Raw genomic sequence first — 13,701 nt, forward strand, 5'->3', positions numbered from 1 at the left:
GTATTGGAAAGGTGGCCTACTGATTATGCATTAGACTGCAGTCTGCAAGGTCGCAGTGCGGCTCTACCAGGCGCTCCTTGGGAGAAAGATGGAGCTTTCTAATCCCATAAAGAGCGACAGTCTCAGAATCCCACAGGGACAGTGCTACCTGCCTATAGGGTCAATTAGAGCCAGAATCAGCACAATGACAGGAGTGTGGTTTTTTATTTATATATTGGAAAGGATCCCTGTGGCATAGTCATTTAAGCTCGGCTGCTAGCTGCAGTGTCGGCAGTTCAAATCTATGGGAGGAAAAGGAGGCTGGCTGCTCCCATAAAGATGTATACCCTTAAGTGGCTGCCCCAGGACTATGGAAATGGCAGTCATTGAGCCTTGGGTGAGAGCCCTGGCTTGGTGGGTATCCAATGGAAAGGGACCTAGAATCACCATATAGTCGTTACCTCGCTGCTCCATTTGCATTGATTGTACAGGTTGGATCTGGTGGGCAGGGATTTGCACTTGCAGTCATGGATACAGGAAGTTTTCCCTGGCACCAATCCCCATGCTCAGTGTAAACAGGGCTCAGTTGATTGGGACATCGATATGTGCAGGGCAGCAACTCATGGTTTGTGGCTCACGGTTGGACTGTACTTGTATAGACTCCACATACTGACAGAATCTTGAGTTCTGTGTCACTGGAGAAATTAGTGCTGTGATCAGTGCAATTGCCTTACACCCCAGGGGGATTATTGACAATGTTTTTCTTTGGGGCTTTTTTGTTTTTCTGTCTTTTGTTTGTTTGTTTTTCTTGTTGGTCTTGTGGAGTTTTGTTTTGTCATAATACAACTGCCAAAGTAAACCAGTCATCATTCATAACCTGTGGATGAGCAGATACATTCTGGGCCCCCACTTAACTAGCCCCAATCCAAGAATGGTTAGTTCTGATAACAGCCCTGCACCATATTCACTCTCATGAAATGATCACTGAAGATAAGGGTGCTACAGTAAAGCAGATGGTGCCGAGCTAGCAATTAGAATAGTATCTACGGTCTTAAAGGCTTGTATTCAAACAAGCAGCCATCTCAGCGAGGAGCGCAATAAATCCACGTGAAGGACCCAAAGGTGTGACCCAAAGGTGTGTGACCCAAAGGTGGCATGACAAAATCCAAATATGACGAAGGGAAAGGTATCAGCTTAAATTGTGAACAGCCGCTGTTTAAACGGCTGTGAAGGACAGTAGGAGCCGGAAATCCATCTGCGGAGTATCTAGTCAGATCAAGTCTCCGGCAGATCCCCTCTAGCCACAGGTAAGGGACTCACACAGCTTTACTGTCCGAGATTATTATAAGCTTGATTGTGGTGGACGCACATGGTACAGTTTGATACTTGACCCAACCTGAATTTGTTCTAGACTCAAGTGGTCAATTCTTGTTCCACGACAGAAATTTCTTCTCTGGCTTTTTAAATATTGTTTTTGGGCTTCTTTTGTATTTTTATCTTTATATTATTATTTAATTCTTGCCATTTTATTTCTATTTTTTATTATTATTTCTGTTGGATTCCCCAGTTTGCGAAGCACAGAAGGAGTAGGTGCATGGAGACAATAACTGATACAATGGTTTATGGGGATGAGGAGAGGGCTGGCCATGGGGAGAGTTAGGGGATTTGGGGAACAAACAATGAATGCGGGGGGGAGCATTAGAACCGATTGTGATGATATATATGCAACTCATTTTAAAAATGACTTAACCATGGAAGCGTATGATATGTGAATACTATAACAAGATGACTACTGAAAAATAAAAAGAAAAAAGAAATCAAACTTTACCAGTGGTTACCCAGGGGTAAAAGGGAAAGAGTTTTTGCTTAGGGGACATTAAATTTAAGTCAGTGGTGGTGGAATAATTTGGAAAAGGATATCAATAATGGTTGTACACATGAAGTACATAATGGCACTGAATTATACAGGTAAATGTTGTGGAATTGCAGAATGTTTTGTGCATATTTTTGCCACAGTTAGAAAAAAATTACATGAATAATGAGTACAAGGAAGATGTTCTAGAATTGAATATGGTTAACAATTGTATAACTCTTGTTGATATGAGTGAATTATTGGATTGTATGACATGTAGATGAAGTGCTAATGAAAGTGTTTTTTAAAAAGATGTTTAAAAGTGGTTTTAAAAGAGGGAGGGTGGGAGACAGTTCTCTTCTACCCTGTATGGACTCTGAGTCAAGAATCAACTCATATTTTGAAACTTAACTCAATAAATGTTTCAAACATTTACCTATGTTCTAATGTCAATGACAAGTTTGCTGAGTTTTACTAACATCATTTCTGTATGACTGTATGGTAGACGCATTCCAGAAAACATTCAGTGGAAGGCCTCACTTTCCCAGGCTTCCATTTCAGCAGAACTTTGGGTTGTGCCTCTAAGGTCTAAACAGTGGGCAAAGTGGAGCAGAAAGCAAAAGTCAATTGCACTGCCCTCAAGGTCATTTTCAATGCTCAGCAATGCTGTAGGACAGAACAGAACTGTTGCCCGGGGTTTCTGAGACTGCATCCTTATGAAGCAGGCATCCTCATCTTTTTCTCAAGGGCCAACTGGTGGTTCTGAACCACCAGCTTTTCTGTTGGCAGCCCGGGTGCTTAACCCACTGCACCACTAGGGTTCCTTTGTTAAGAGCATCAAAGCCCAGAAATGAAAGCTCAGAGCAAAGGCTCTGTGGCCAGGGCTCTTGTCAATGGCCACGTCTAGACATCCCGCAGAAGCCTTTTCCCTGCTGCGCCAGAGGAGCATCAGATTCCACCTGACCAGGCCCTGCCAAGATCACCAGACCCACTGCTGTGTTCCTGTCACATCAGAAGCCCTCCCCTTGTGCACTTGCTAGCAGCTCAGCAGACCCCAGGGGCAACAGTACTGAGGGTAGACTGAGCTAGGTGTTGAAAAAGAGACATACGGAGCCTTATGGTCATCTCGTGGACCAGCCACCTTGCCCATTCAAGACCCAGCCCCAATAGGCTGGGTGTGCAGACTGTCCTTGGGCCCTTCCCACCTGGCCACAGCCGGCCAACGGGAGGTGTATAGGCGACTGACCGACTCAGCCCAGCCATGAAAGAGGAGGCTTTCTAGCCTGCCTCCTTCGTGAACACACACATCTGCTGAGTCTGGCTCCTCAAAGGTAGGCACAGTGACCATACCAGGCTATGGTATGAAAATGCTGCGCAGACAAGGACTGTGATGCCTGTGAGTGTAGACCCGTGGTGATACAGTGGCTTAAGGTTTGTACTGCTAACCACAAGGTTGGTTGGTGGTTCAAGCCTGCCAGCCACTCCATGGGAGGAAGATGAGGCCCTGTGCTTCTGTAAAGATGGATAGTCTCGGAAACTCTAAGAAGCAGTTCACCACTGCCCTAGTAGGCCTCTCTGAGTTGGAATTGATGGGATGACAGTGGACTTGCTATGCACAAGGAGGGAGTCCTGGTAGTTCATGGGCTAACGCAGCTCACCAAAAGGTCTGTGTGTTACAAGTACCAGTGGCTTTACGGGAAGAGATGAGACTGTCCACAAGGTAATTCTCCCCTGTTGTGTTGGGTCACCGTGAGGCAGAATAGACACCGAAGGTTTTGAGCACACAGTACTTGTTCTAAAGAGATGGTGGAGGGTCAGCTGTGTCTGAGTGACCTGTTTCCACAGGGCTCTCTAGCTCTTCTAGGGCCCCGGAGGGGCTTAGGGGCCAGACGGAGCTACCCCAGTGCAGGCAAGGGTCTGGCAACTATCACACTCACTTGGCCATTTTCGTAGTGTGGGAATTCACAGTTTGTGTGAAATGTGGTGTCCTTTGTAGTTTGGTTTGCAAACTTTCCCGGGGTTCCTGCCCACAGCTTCACAGACAATGTTGTGTGTTACCCAGAGAGGTCAGTGAGAAGGAGATATCCCTGCCTGGCCCCTCTTGGCTATGGCTTTGGGGAAGATAGCCAGGCAAGCTATGTGGGCCCGTGCTGGCCAGGCATTGCCTTTTGGGTATACCAGCATTTGATTATACCCAGTGGCATGGAAGTCATGGCAGTACTTCAACTATCCGCCCTCTCGCTCATCCCTGTGTCCATGTGGCCACCTTTTGGGAGACAGAAATGGGATGTCCTCTACAGAAAGCTTCTTCCTGGTCTGGGTCAGCACTTGGTACCCGGTTAGTTGTTAGCCATCTCATTTGCCACTCAGTTACTGAGCTGCCCCACAGCAGGCGCTGGGCCTGGGAGGTCTGGTGGTGAACTTGACAGTGATGAATGGGCCAGTCATGTCTTTAGCACGCCAGGGAGCTGGCCCCAGGCACCAGGAGTGCCTGCCATAGCCCACTGTTCTGCTTTGAGTTCTTGGTGGTCATGTTTGTCTGGCCCACCATCCAGCCATTTGCCTGTGGGCTCCATCTGGGGCCATGAACTAGTAAGCCTCAGCCTTTCTCCTGGAGAAGCTGAGACCCCCCCAGTTGCGTACATGATACTGGCTGTGACAAAGGCTCAGCCAGAGGCAGCACCAGTGGATAGGGAGCCATTTCTGGAGCAAAAGTGAGACAAGGACAACGTCCGTCCATGGCAGCTGCCATTGTCCTCACTGTCGGGCAGCCCATCATAAAGAGTGCTCCCCAGACCAGAGCATGGGCAGAGATGTCTAGAAGTGATAGCCGTGTGTTCGCCTCACCAACGCCCAGCACGGCCCCATTCCCAGCCTGTCCAGTGTTGTCTGTGTAGTGTCTACCAGACCTCTGCAAGGGCTCTAGCCTTGTAGGCTCAGTCTGTGGAGTGATGGAGAGCCTGCGTCCACATTCGCACTCTTCCCTCTTTAGCACTGCTCAGAATCACTGCCCAGCAGGGTGGAGGCCCACTGAAGCTGTTAGAGGACCCTACCCTGAACCAAGACCCTACCCTGAACCAAGACCCTACCCTGAACCAAGTTGCTGGCATCCCTGGACGGGTCCAATGGTTCGTGTTCTCAACTGCTGACCAAGCGGTTGGAGGGTCAAATCTACCCAAAGGAGCACCAGAGAAAAGGTCTGGCAATCAGCTTCTGAAAAATCACAGTAGACAGTGCTCCTGGCACACAGGGCAGACCTGCCAAATGACTCTTGGTTTGTTTGTTTCCTAAGAACCGTGTTGAGAGTTATTACTTGAGTAACCAATATGTTAAAATATATGAGTCTGTTACGGATCTTTGAATACAGACCAATTTTTATTTATTTATTCGTCTTTTTTTTTTCTCACTTGTTTCCAGGCAAGCCAATTTTCTCAGTTGATATTCACCCTGACGGGACCAAGTTTGCAACTGGAGGACAAGGTGCGTCACACACACATGTACACACACACCCTCCTCCAACCCCTGTCCCGCACACCCCGTGGCCTGTTCTTCCTCTCCTGGCTCAACTGCTTAGGATTCTTGTGGTCATTCACTTCGTGGACTCCGGGGAATTCAGCTCAGTCAGGAGCAGGTGAAAAGACCCACACCAAGGGATGCCCTGACCCATAGCTTGGTTCCCAGCCTCGTCTACTATCCCAACGCCAGGATGTGTCTGATGGCAGAGTGACGGTAAGGGCAGAGCCTAGCCCCACATGATTTTTGCCCTAAAGCTGGATCTCTCTTTGACTCAGACAGTGCCTTGGTGAGTTCTGTGACGCCTCTGCCCCAGGAAAAGTTCAGGGGCACCAACTGGGCAGGGCAGGGAGGGCGCTGCCTCCTTTCTCTGAGCTGTGAGATTCTCTGGGGCCTGGGTGAGGGTGTGCTTTCTCCTTGTCCCCCCAGGAGGCCCAGCTTTCTCAGTAGTAGGTTGAGGACAGAGATTTAAGAAAAGCTGTAATGCTTACCTGTTTGACCCAGCAGCCATTCCACATGTGGTCATTCTGGCATGTCTGTTTCCAGACAGAAGGATCCTTGGTGTCTCAGTGGGTTAAGTGTCAGTTTGCTAGATCTGAAAGATCAATGGTTTGGCCCATCAGCCACTCTGGGGAAAGAGGAAGCAATCTGCTTTCAAAGGTTGTCACCCTCAGAAACCCTGTGGGCCAGTTCTGGGCTGCCCGGTAGGGTCACTATGAGTCGGAAGTGACTCACTGGCAATGGGTTTACTTTTTTTGGTATCAGGCAGCTATTGAGCCCCTGATTAAGAGTTGGACTGCTAACTGTAAGGTCAGCACTTCAAATCTACCAGCTGCTCCTCAGGGAAAAAGATGAGACTGGCTGCTCCCATAAGGAAGAGCAGCTTCAGAAACCCTAGGGAAGCATTCTACTCTGTCCTGTAAGGTCACTTTGAGTCAGAGCCAGATTAATGACATTGGGTGTATGGGGTTGGAGGTTGGCGGCGGGTTGGGGGAGGTGTGTTTCCAGAAGTGTACTGTGATAGGAAGTTGGGAGCGGGACTAGACTTTCATTGGATACCAGTGTGGGAAGTGCAGAAAAAAAGAAATGATTAGTAAACCATATAGCTGTGTTTTCTATGAAAGCCGTGCCTTTGAGTAGAGCCACAGAAACCCCAAGTCCCCTCGTTCATTCAGTTCACCTCTCGTTTGTAGGCGACTGAAGGACTGACCAGGAGACAGGGAGACCTTTGCCCTTTGTTCAGGCTGCATCTCAGACACGGGTCAGCTATAGGGCTAGCCGTGGACTCTCTCCACAGAGTGCTCCGCATGGGAGGGCGACCCCAACATGAGCTGTGCTTGGTGTCTAGGGTGAAGGCATCCTTTGAATGTTGACTTGTCCTGGGCAAAAATGAGGGCTTGTGTTCTCAGGGCCCCTCATGGCCACATGTTCAAGGCTAGACTAGAACGCAGGTGCCTTCTCACTGTCAGACTAGGGTTCTCTATTTTTTTGTTTCACAGAGATATTAATTAATTTTTGCTTACTTTTGGAATTCCAACTCTTGTGAGAATAATTTGAAATGTTATTGTTTAAAGTTTACTAAATTAAGAAAATTTTGGCTTTATCCAAATATCTTCTTCAAGTTGGTTTTCTTTCCAAAGGCTGTGTTATTGGTATGCTGTAGTGTTAGGTTGGGATGGATTTTTTCCCCACTCATGGGGAGCTCAAATACGTACCTGCCGTTCTAGAAACCTCCAATTGGAGAGCTATAGCCCTCAAAACCGCTCTTGGGATGTAAATATTGGAGAGGTAGCGCCTTTGTCCTCCCAGTTTGGGTTGGATGGATCAAGAAGAGACTCCTCCTGACACAGACTAGGATTCTTTATGTCACTTCTGGTGATCTCTGTCTCCTCATTCTGTCTTCTCATTGGTTCCCACAAGGATCTGCCTTTCTTCATTTCCATAATGGCTGATAGCAGCCTTTCTACTCGGTCCCTCAGTTCCAGCTCGCTATGGTGGATGGGATCAATGGGAGGCCTGATAGTCCCAACTACGCTCTGCCATCAGCTTTCTACCATTCGCACATTGAGTTCTTCTAAACCTTTCTTTCCAGGGCAGGATTCTGGGAAGGTTGTGATCTGGAATATGTCACCAGTCCTCCAGGAGGATGACGAGAAGGATGAAAATATCCCCAAGATGCTCTGCCAGATGGACAATCATTTAGGTATTTGAGAGTGGCCCTTGCAGGCTTGGTGTGTTGGCAAAGTGCCCACAATTAGCATGCGTGTTCATAATTAGAAAGCTAAGGCTTCAGTGTGGCGATAACTGCCCTCGGTCTGCTCTCTGAAGGCACAGATGTTGACTGCACACCTGGGCGAGTCATTCGACAGAAGACCCAGCCCACCCATAGAACTATCCTTGGACAGACTGCAGGTACCACTGGTGATTTTTTGCTCAGCAGTCCTTACCAACTGACCCATTGGGGCTTTAGGGCCCGTGATCTGAACACAGGAAGGTTCTGGGAAGGGGCCATAAGACCACTTGGAGATCTGGAGGGTCTCCAAGTGGGACTGTGCATGGCACTCAGATTCTCCCTGCCAGGACCCTTTGCCCATTGGCCAGTGTCGGGGTCTCCTTCCTACTCAACTCCTGCCCCTGAGCGTCAAGGTAACTGGAGCCAGCTCAGACTGCCAGCCCAGTCCCCTCACTCCAGGGACCACTCTCGCTGCCCCACAGGTCTGCTGGTGTATGGTGCCTGGAGCACCACTGATTGCTGGGCCATCCTTAGCTGTCATCTTGACAATGGCCTTTGTATACTGGGGACTCCTGGACCTCCTGACTTGGGAGGGGGGCTCTCTGCGAGAGCTTTACCTCTAGGCACAGAGTCCGTCTCCAGCCCAGGTGAGTTTGGAAGATCCAGATATCAAAGCACAAGGAGCCCCAATGGCGCTATGGAATAAGCATTGGACTGCTATCCACAAAGAGTCACAGCCCCAGGAAGCTTAGGGAGCAGTTCTGTTGGGGCACAGGGTGTGGTACCCCATCAGACTCAACTGGAAAACACTCAAAAGGGTCAACAAACATACCTGGAACTATTTGTAGGCTTTTCTTTTGTTGTTTTGTCTTGCTTTTGTGCTTATTATTGTCTCTGCAGGTCTATCTAGATAAGATAGGTGGAATAAACAATCTGGAGGGTAAAACATTGGGACCGATGGTTGGAGAGGGGAAGGCTGGGGGGAGCCAACAAACCCAGGGACAAGGGAACAACAAGTGATCTAAAATCGATGCCGAGGAGGGCGTAGGATACCTGGTGGGGCTTGATCAAGTGCAATGTAGCCGAGAGGAATTACCAAAACCTGAATGAAGGTCAAGCATGGTAGTGGAACAAGAGGAAAGTAAAAGGAAATTGAGGAAAGAATTAGGAGGCAAAGGACATCTATAGAGGTCTAAATATAGGCATGTACATATATTTATATATTTGTTAAGTATTAAGGCAGCAGATGGACATTGGGCCTCCACTCAAGTACTCCCTCAACACAAGAACACTTTGCTCTAATAACCTGGCATTCTGTGATGCTCACCTTCCCTGACACCATCACTGAAGACAAAATGGTTGAAAAAGCAAATAGAAGAACTCTGATGGTGAAGAAAATGGTGAAGAAAGCTGATGGTACCCAGCAGCATCTGGGTTCTTAAAGGCTTGAAGATAAACAAGCAGCTATCTAGCTGAGAAGCAACAAAGCCTACAAAGATCACACCAGCCTGTGTGATTATGAGCTGTCTATGGGATCAGATATCAGGCATCAAAGACCCAAAACAAAAAATCATATTCATGTGAATGAGGGGGAGGGCAGAGTGGAGACCCAAAGCCCATCTGTAGACAATTGGACATCCCTTCACAGAAGAGTCACAGGAAGAGATGAGCTAGTCAGGGTGCATAGCAACACCACCTCCCCCCACTAGCACGACCCCAATTCTACCTTACAAATCCAGCTAGACCAGAGCATATACACTGGTACAGCTAAGAGCTGGAAACACAGGGAATCCAGGACAGATAAACCCCTCAGGATCAGTGAGAGTAGTAATACCAGGAGGGGAAGGGGAAGGTGGGGGGCGGAAGGGGGAACTGAGCACAATGATCTACATATAACTCCCTCCCAGCAGGACAGACAGCAGAAACGTGGGTGAAGAGAGATAGCAGTCAGTGTAAGACATGAAAAAAAGAAATTATAAATTATCAAGGGTTCATGAGGGGAGGGGGAAATGAGCTGATACCAAAGGCTCAAGTAGAATGAAAATGTTTTTAAAATGATGATGGCAACATAGGTACAAATGTGCTTGACACAATGGATGTATGGATGGATTGTAATAAGAACTATAAGAGCCCCCGATAAAATGATTTTTAAAAACAGCCCAGTAAGGAAACAAAGAAGGTGGGAGGAAAGCCGGGGTGGGGGAGTAGTTCTTTGTAACTAGCTGCCCCTTAGAAAGTCTAGAAAAGACCTCTTGAACACATACTCTCATTTCAAGAGGCCTTCCTACCCAGCTGTCCATCCAACTAATAGACAGCCCTTCCGAAAAAATAGTGTCTGTGATGCAGGCCTCCTGTTGGCTTGTTCCCTCAGGACTAGCGGGTCGCTGATGGCAGCTCTTCCTGCTCTAGCCCCGGTCTGGTCATTTGCTATCTCAGCACAAATTGCCAGTACTTTTCCTGGGTCTCACAGTTACTGTGCTGAGCAAAAGACATGAATTCGGTTTTATAAACCCTTTATTTTACATCTTGCCAAACTGCAGAAATCAAAAGGGCCATGACTCCTGGATGTTCCTCACCCTGTTTGTTTGTTTGTTTGTTTTCTCCCCAGCATGTGTGAACTGCGTGCGGTGGTCAAACAGTGGCCTGTATTTAGCTTCTGGGGGAGATGACAAACTGATTATGGTGTGGAAGCGGGCTACGTAAGCATCATTTTCCTTCTTCACATTTTACTTCTAGAAGCTTCTCATGGGCCTTCTCCTAAGTCCCCTGTCCCCCACCTTGGCACTGAAGGTCCCCAGAGCTCCACCTTTGTAGATAATAGGAAGGACCCAGTTGCAGGTGGAGATATATTTATATACCCCTACCTCCATCCTTGGTGACCTGGGTCTGGACCGCAGGATGTCCCTTGAAGATGCAAGGCTTAGCCCTCTGAAGACTAATATGTCTCTTCTTCAAATAAGTGTCCCATAGGACCCCAACATACAAAATGATCCAAAGTCAAGGTGTTCAGTGGGATTCGAGGTGGGGCCCCAGAAACCACCTACTTTGCCATTCACCCCATTATACTTCAGCCTAAATTAAGGCTCTCCCTGAGATCTCCTGTGGCACACCTAGAATGAGCGAGCTATCGCCTCAGGATTTTCCTTCAAACCTGAGGAGAAGAGTCTCACGGCGACTTCCAGGAGCCTGTGCCATCACAAGCGCCCTGTGACTCTGGGATAGTTGTGTCGGGGAGGCAGACCCCACACATTGCTCAGCTGGTACAGTCCTATAACCATAACCTCAACAGCAGAAGCCTGCTAGCCCCGTGACCCACCTGGCACCTTGGCAGGACGGTGAGGAATTTTACAGGAGCTCAGGGGGTGACAGGGACTCTGAATATTGGTGGTCTCAAATACTAGCCCCCTGCAAGGCCCCTGTGATTATTCATGTGGCAGGACCGGTGGCTCCACTGGTCTCTCTGCTTCTGCTCTGAAGAGTGATGTAAAAGACCTCGCCAATATTGTTCAATACCACATGCAGTGTTCAACCTTGAAATTGGAAATAATATATATAACAGAGAATCACTCACGCGCCGCTCCCCCACCCCATGACAACCAGGGATATTACTATATTACTATATTGCTGTTTCTTTTTCCATATATAGCTGTCAGCCCTGATGTGTGCATTTCTAAATGATAGCGTCGCGTGTATGATGTCCCCGTGGCTTGCACCTCTTACCTGGTTCTGTATTGTGGCCATTTCCACAGCCACTGGGTCATCTTGGACCATGAGAGTTTGGGAATTTTTGAGTTGTTCTTACACACCCTTTTCTCCTTAAGACTTCTTTCACCACAGAGGTGTGCTGTGGGTGGCCATCTAAAGTACTCTGGAGTTTTTAATGGTTTCATAGTATTTCATTCCAAGGTCATATTCTCTTGCCTACCTCATTGGCTCCCAGCCCTCAACAATGTGGTTGTTCCCACCCTTGTTTGTGGCTGTGACCTTCTTTCTGGCCACAATAAAACATGCTGTCTATAGCAAGCACCTCTGCCATGCCCAACTCTTCCCATGAGCACCTTGCTGCTGCCTCTCTCCCACAGGTATATCGGCCCCAGTACTGTCTTTGGCTCCAGTGGCAAGCTTGCCAACGTGGAGCAGTGGCGCTGTGTCTCCATCCTGCGAAGTCACTCAGGCGGTGAGTGGAGCTGCCATTGAGCTGGGTGGGCCCCTGTGCCTAGGCTGCCCTCTCTGTCACCTTTCCACCGTGCCCTTGCCTGTGCATTCTGGGGGGCCCACTCCTGCCCTCACAGGGGGTATGTTTCTGTCTTTAATATAGTACTTTCCATATCCTGCTGTTTGTCCTGGTGAACTGAATCAGTACCTTCAGCAGTGGAGCACTAAGTCTGTAAGCATGCTTTATTTATTCCACAGAACCCAGCACATGGGTGTCCACTGGAAAGCTGCTGACTCGACCTTGAGTGTGTTTACAAAGTGCCTTTCAATGGACTGGGTGTAGAAAGAGCTACATTCTACACATTTGGGTTCAAGAGGGGGGTTGGTCTTATGGCAGCCTACAGCCACGTGGCATACGCTGTGTGGGGGACCAGAATAAATAGAATGTAGACTTGTCTTTCCCCGTACCCTAGCCCAGCTCATGTGATGTACACTGTGAAACAGGGAGATGGAGTCTAGACTTTGGAGGAATGTACTAAGGAATGAGATTAAGGAAGTCTGCTTGTAGGAGGCAAGCATCTAGAAAATCGTGAATGAAAGGGTTTTTCAGGCGGAACAGGCATCACAGGCCAGGGCTCCATGTGAGAACAGGTGGAATATGAAAAGTGAAGAGGCAGCATTTCACCTTGCTGCATCTTTACCTTTGAGGCAGGGCGCATCACAAAACAAGGTGAGTCAGATGTGCAGGGACCAGGAAGGCTTGTGTACTTGGGAGTGGATATACCCTTTATCAAGTGTGTCTTAGACCAGGTTCTCCTGCGAAATAAAACCAGTGAAGCTTATATATGTGTATGTACAGAGAGGTTCCCTCATGCCTACACCATTTAGAGGTGAGCAAGTTCCAAGTCTGGATCAGATGTCAAGCTAGAGGCTTCTTCTGACGCTCCTAGTTTCAGGGGCTGGTGAGCCCCAGATCAGGTCAGATGGCAAGCTGCTAGTAGCAGAGGCGAATGAAAGTTGGCTGGTAAGATGGCAGTTGCTGATAACTCCCAAGATTGGCAGGCAATATGTCAGGCCGCTGGCTCAAGTACAAATGCCCAGAGGTCAGATGCAAGATGCGGACTCAGCAAAAAGCAGCCCCCACCCTGGGGGAAATCTCGTCATAGAGGTTTACTATGTCTTAACTGAAAATCACTGAAAATCCAGGTCTAACCAAGTTGACCAAAAAAAACCTTAGCTATCACAGTGCATCGGACAGAGAGCCATTGGAAGCTGTGAAGCACCAGAGGGCGAAGATGACAGCTTTGTGAAGAAGGGGTGATTGCAATAGATACAAGGGCCTGAAACAGACCTGTGATCATTGAGACAGCAAGAGGGGGGTTGATAGAAATATGTGACACGTCAAGGGAAGATACCTAGCCAGGTGTCCGCATGGCTAGTGGCATCCTAAGTTTGTCTCAGGACAAACAGCAATTCATTGTGAATTCGATCCTGTTTGCGGAACAGTAGGAAGTCTAGAGACTGTTGGAGTTGATTTGGGGTTCAAGGGAGACCCTAAAGCAAGAGAAAGAAATTTGGAAGGCATCGGTAATAATGTGGAACCATAGATTCTCCACAGATCCCATGTAGATAGGTCAAAGGGAGACAGGCCATCGCTTGTTGACCATAGATGGAGCACGTGTGTGAAAGGTGGAACAATAGTATTCTGTCGTCAAGGACAAGAAGAATGTGTAATCTGCCCTCATTTATTTCACAGCTGCTTAACAGTGCAGACCGGCGAGGCTGCTCTGGAGCACAGTACATGTCCACATGTGGCCCAGGGCCTCCAGAGGGGGCTTTTACAGAGCCCTAACCTGACACTCAGGCCAAGCGGTAACCTCCAGCCCCTGGGTCTCCTTTATCAGACAGGTGGTGTTGGTCACGTTCATCTGGGCTACCTGCCACTCATGGTCACTGGTTTTTGGTAGCA

General features: G+C 48.3%; 1 protein-coding gene across 2 annotated transcripts in view; it reads left to right on the forward strand.

Annotated features, from left to right (window-relative positions):
* The window catches only part of HIRA (histone cell cycle regulator), a 69,342-nt gene that overhangs the window by 15,742 nt on the left and 39,899 nt on the right, over positions 1-13,701 (forward strand). Inside the window, exons 2-6 of one of the 2 annotated variants that reach the window (XM_075534565.1) lie at positions 5,249-5,311; positions 7,437-7,547; positions 7,673-7,756; positions 10,186-10,276; positions 11,660-11,754. In XM_075534565.1, the coding sequence (XP_075390680.1) occupies positions 5,249-5,311; positions 7,437-7,547; positions 7,673-7,756; positions 10,186-10,276; positions 11,660-11,754 (444 nt within the window). The remainder of the gene's footprint in view (positions 1-5,248; positions 5,312-7,436; positions 7,548-7,672; positions 7,757-10,185; positions 10,277-11,659; positions 11,755-13,701) is intronic. The other variant, XM_075534566.1, reaches the window with a different exon arrangement.

The sequence above is a fragment of the Tenrec ecaudatus genome, chromosome 16 (genome assembly GCF_050624435.1).
Source record: "Tenrec ecaudatus isolate mTenEca1 chromosome 16, mTenEca1.hap1, whole genome shotgun sequence".
NCBI lineage: Eukaryota > Metazoa > Chordata > Mammalia > Afrosoricida > Tenrecidae > Tenrec > Tenrec ecaudatus.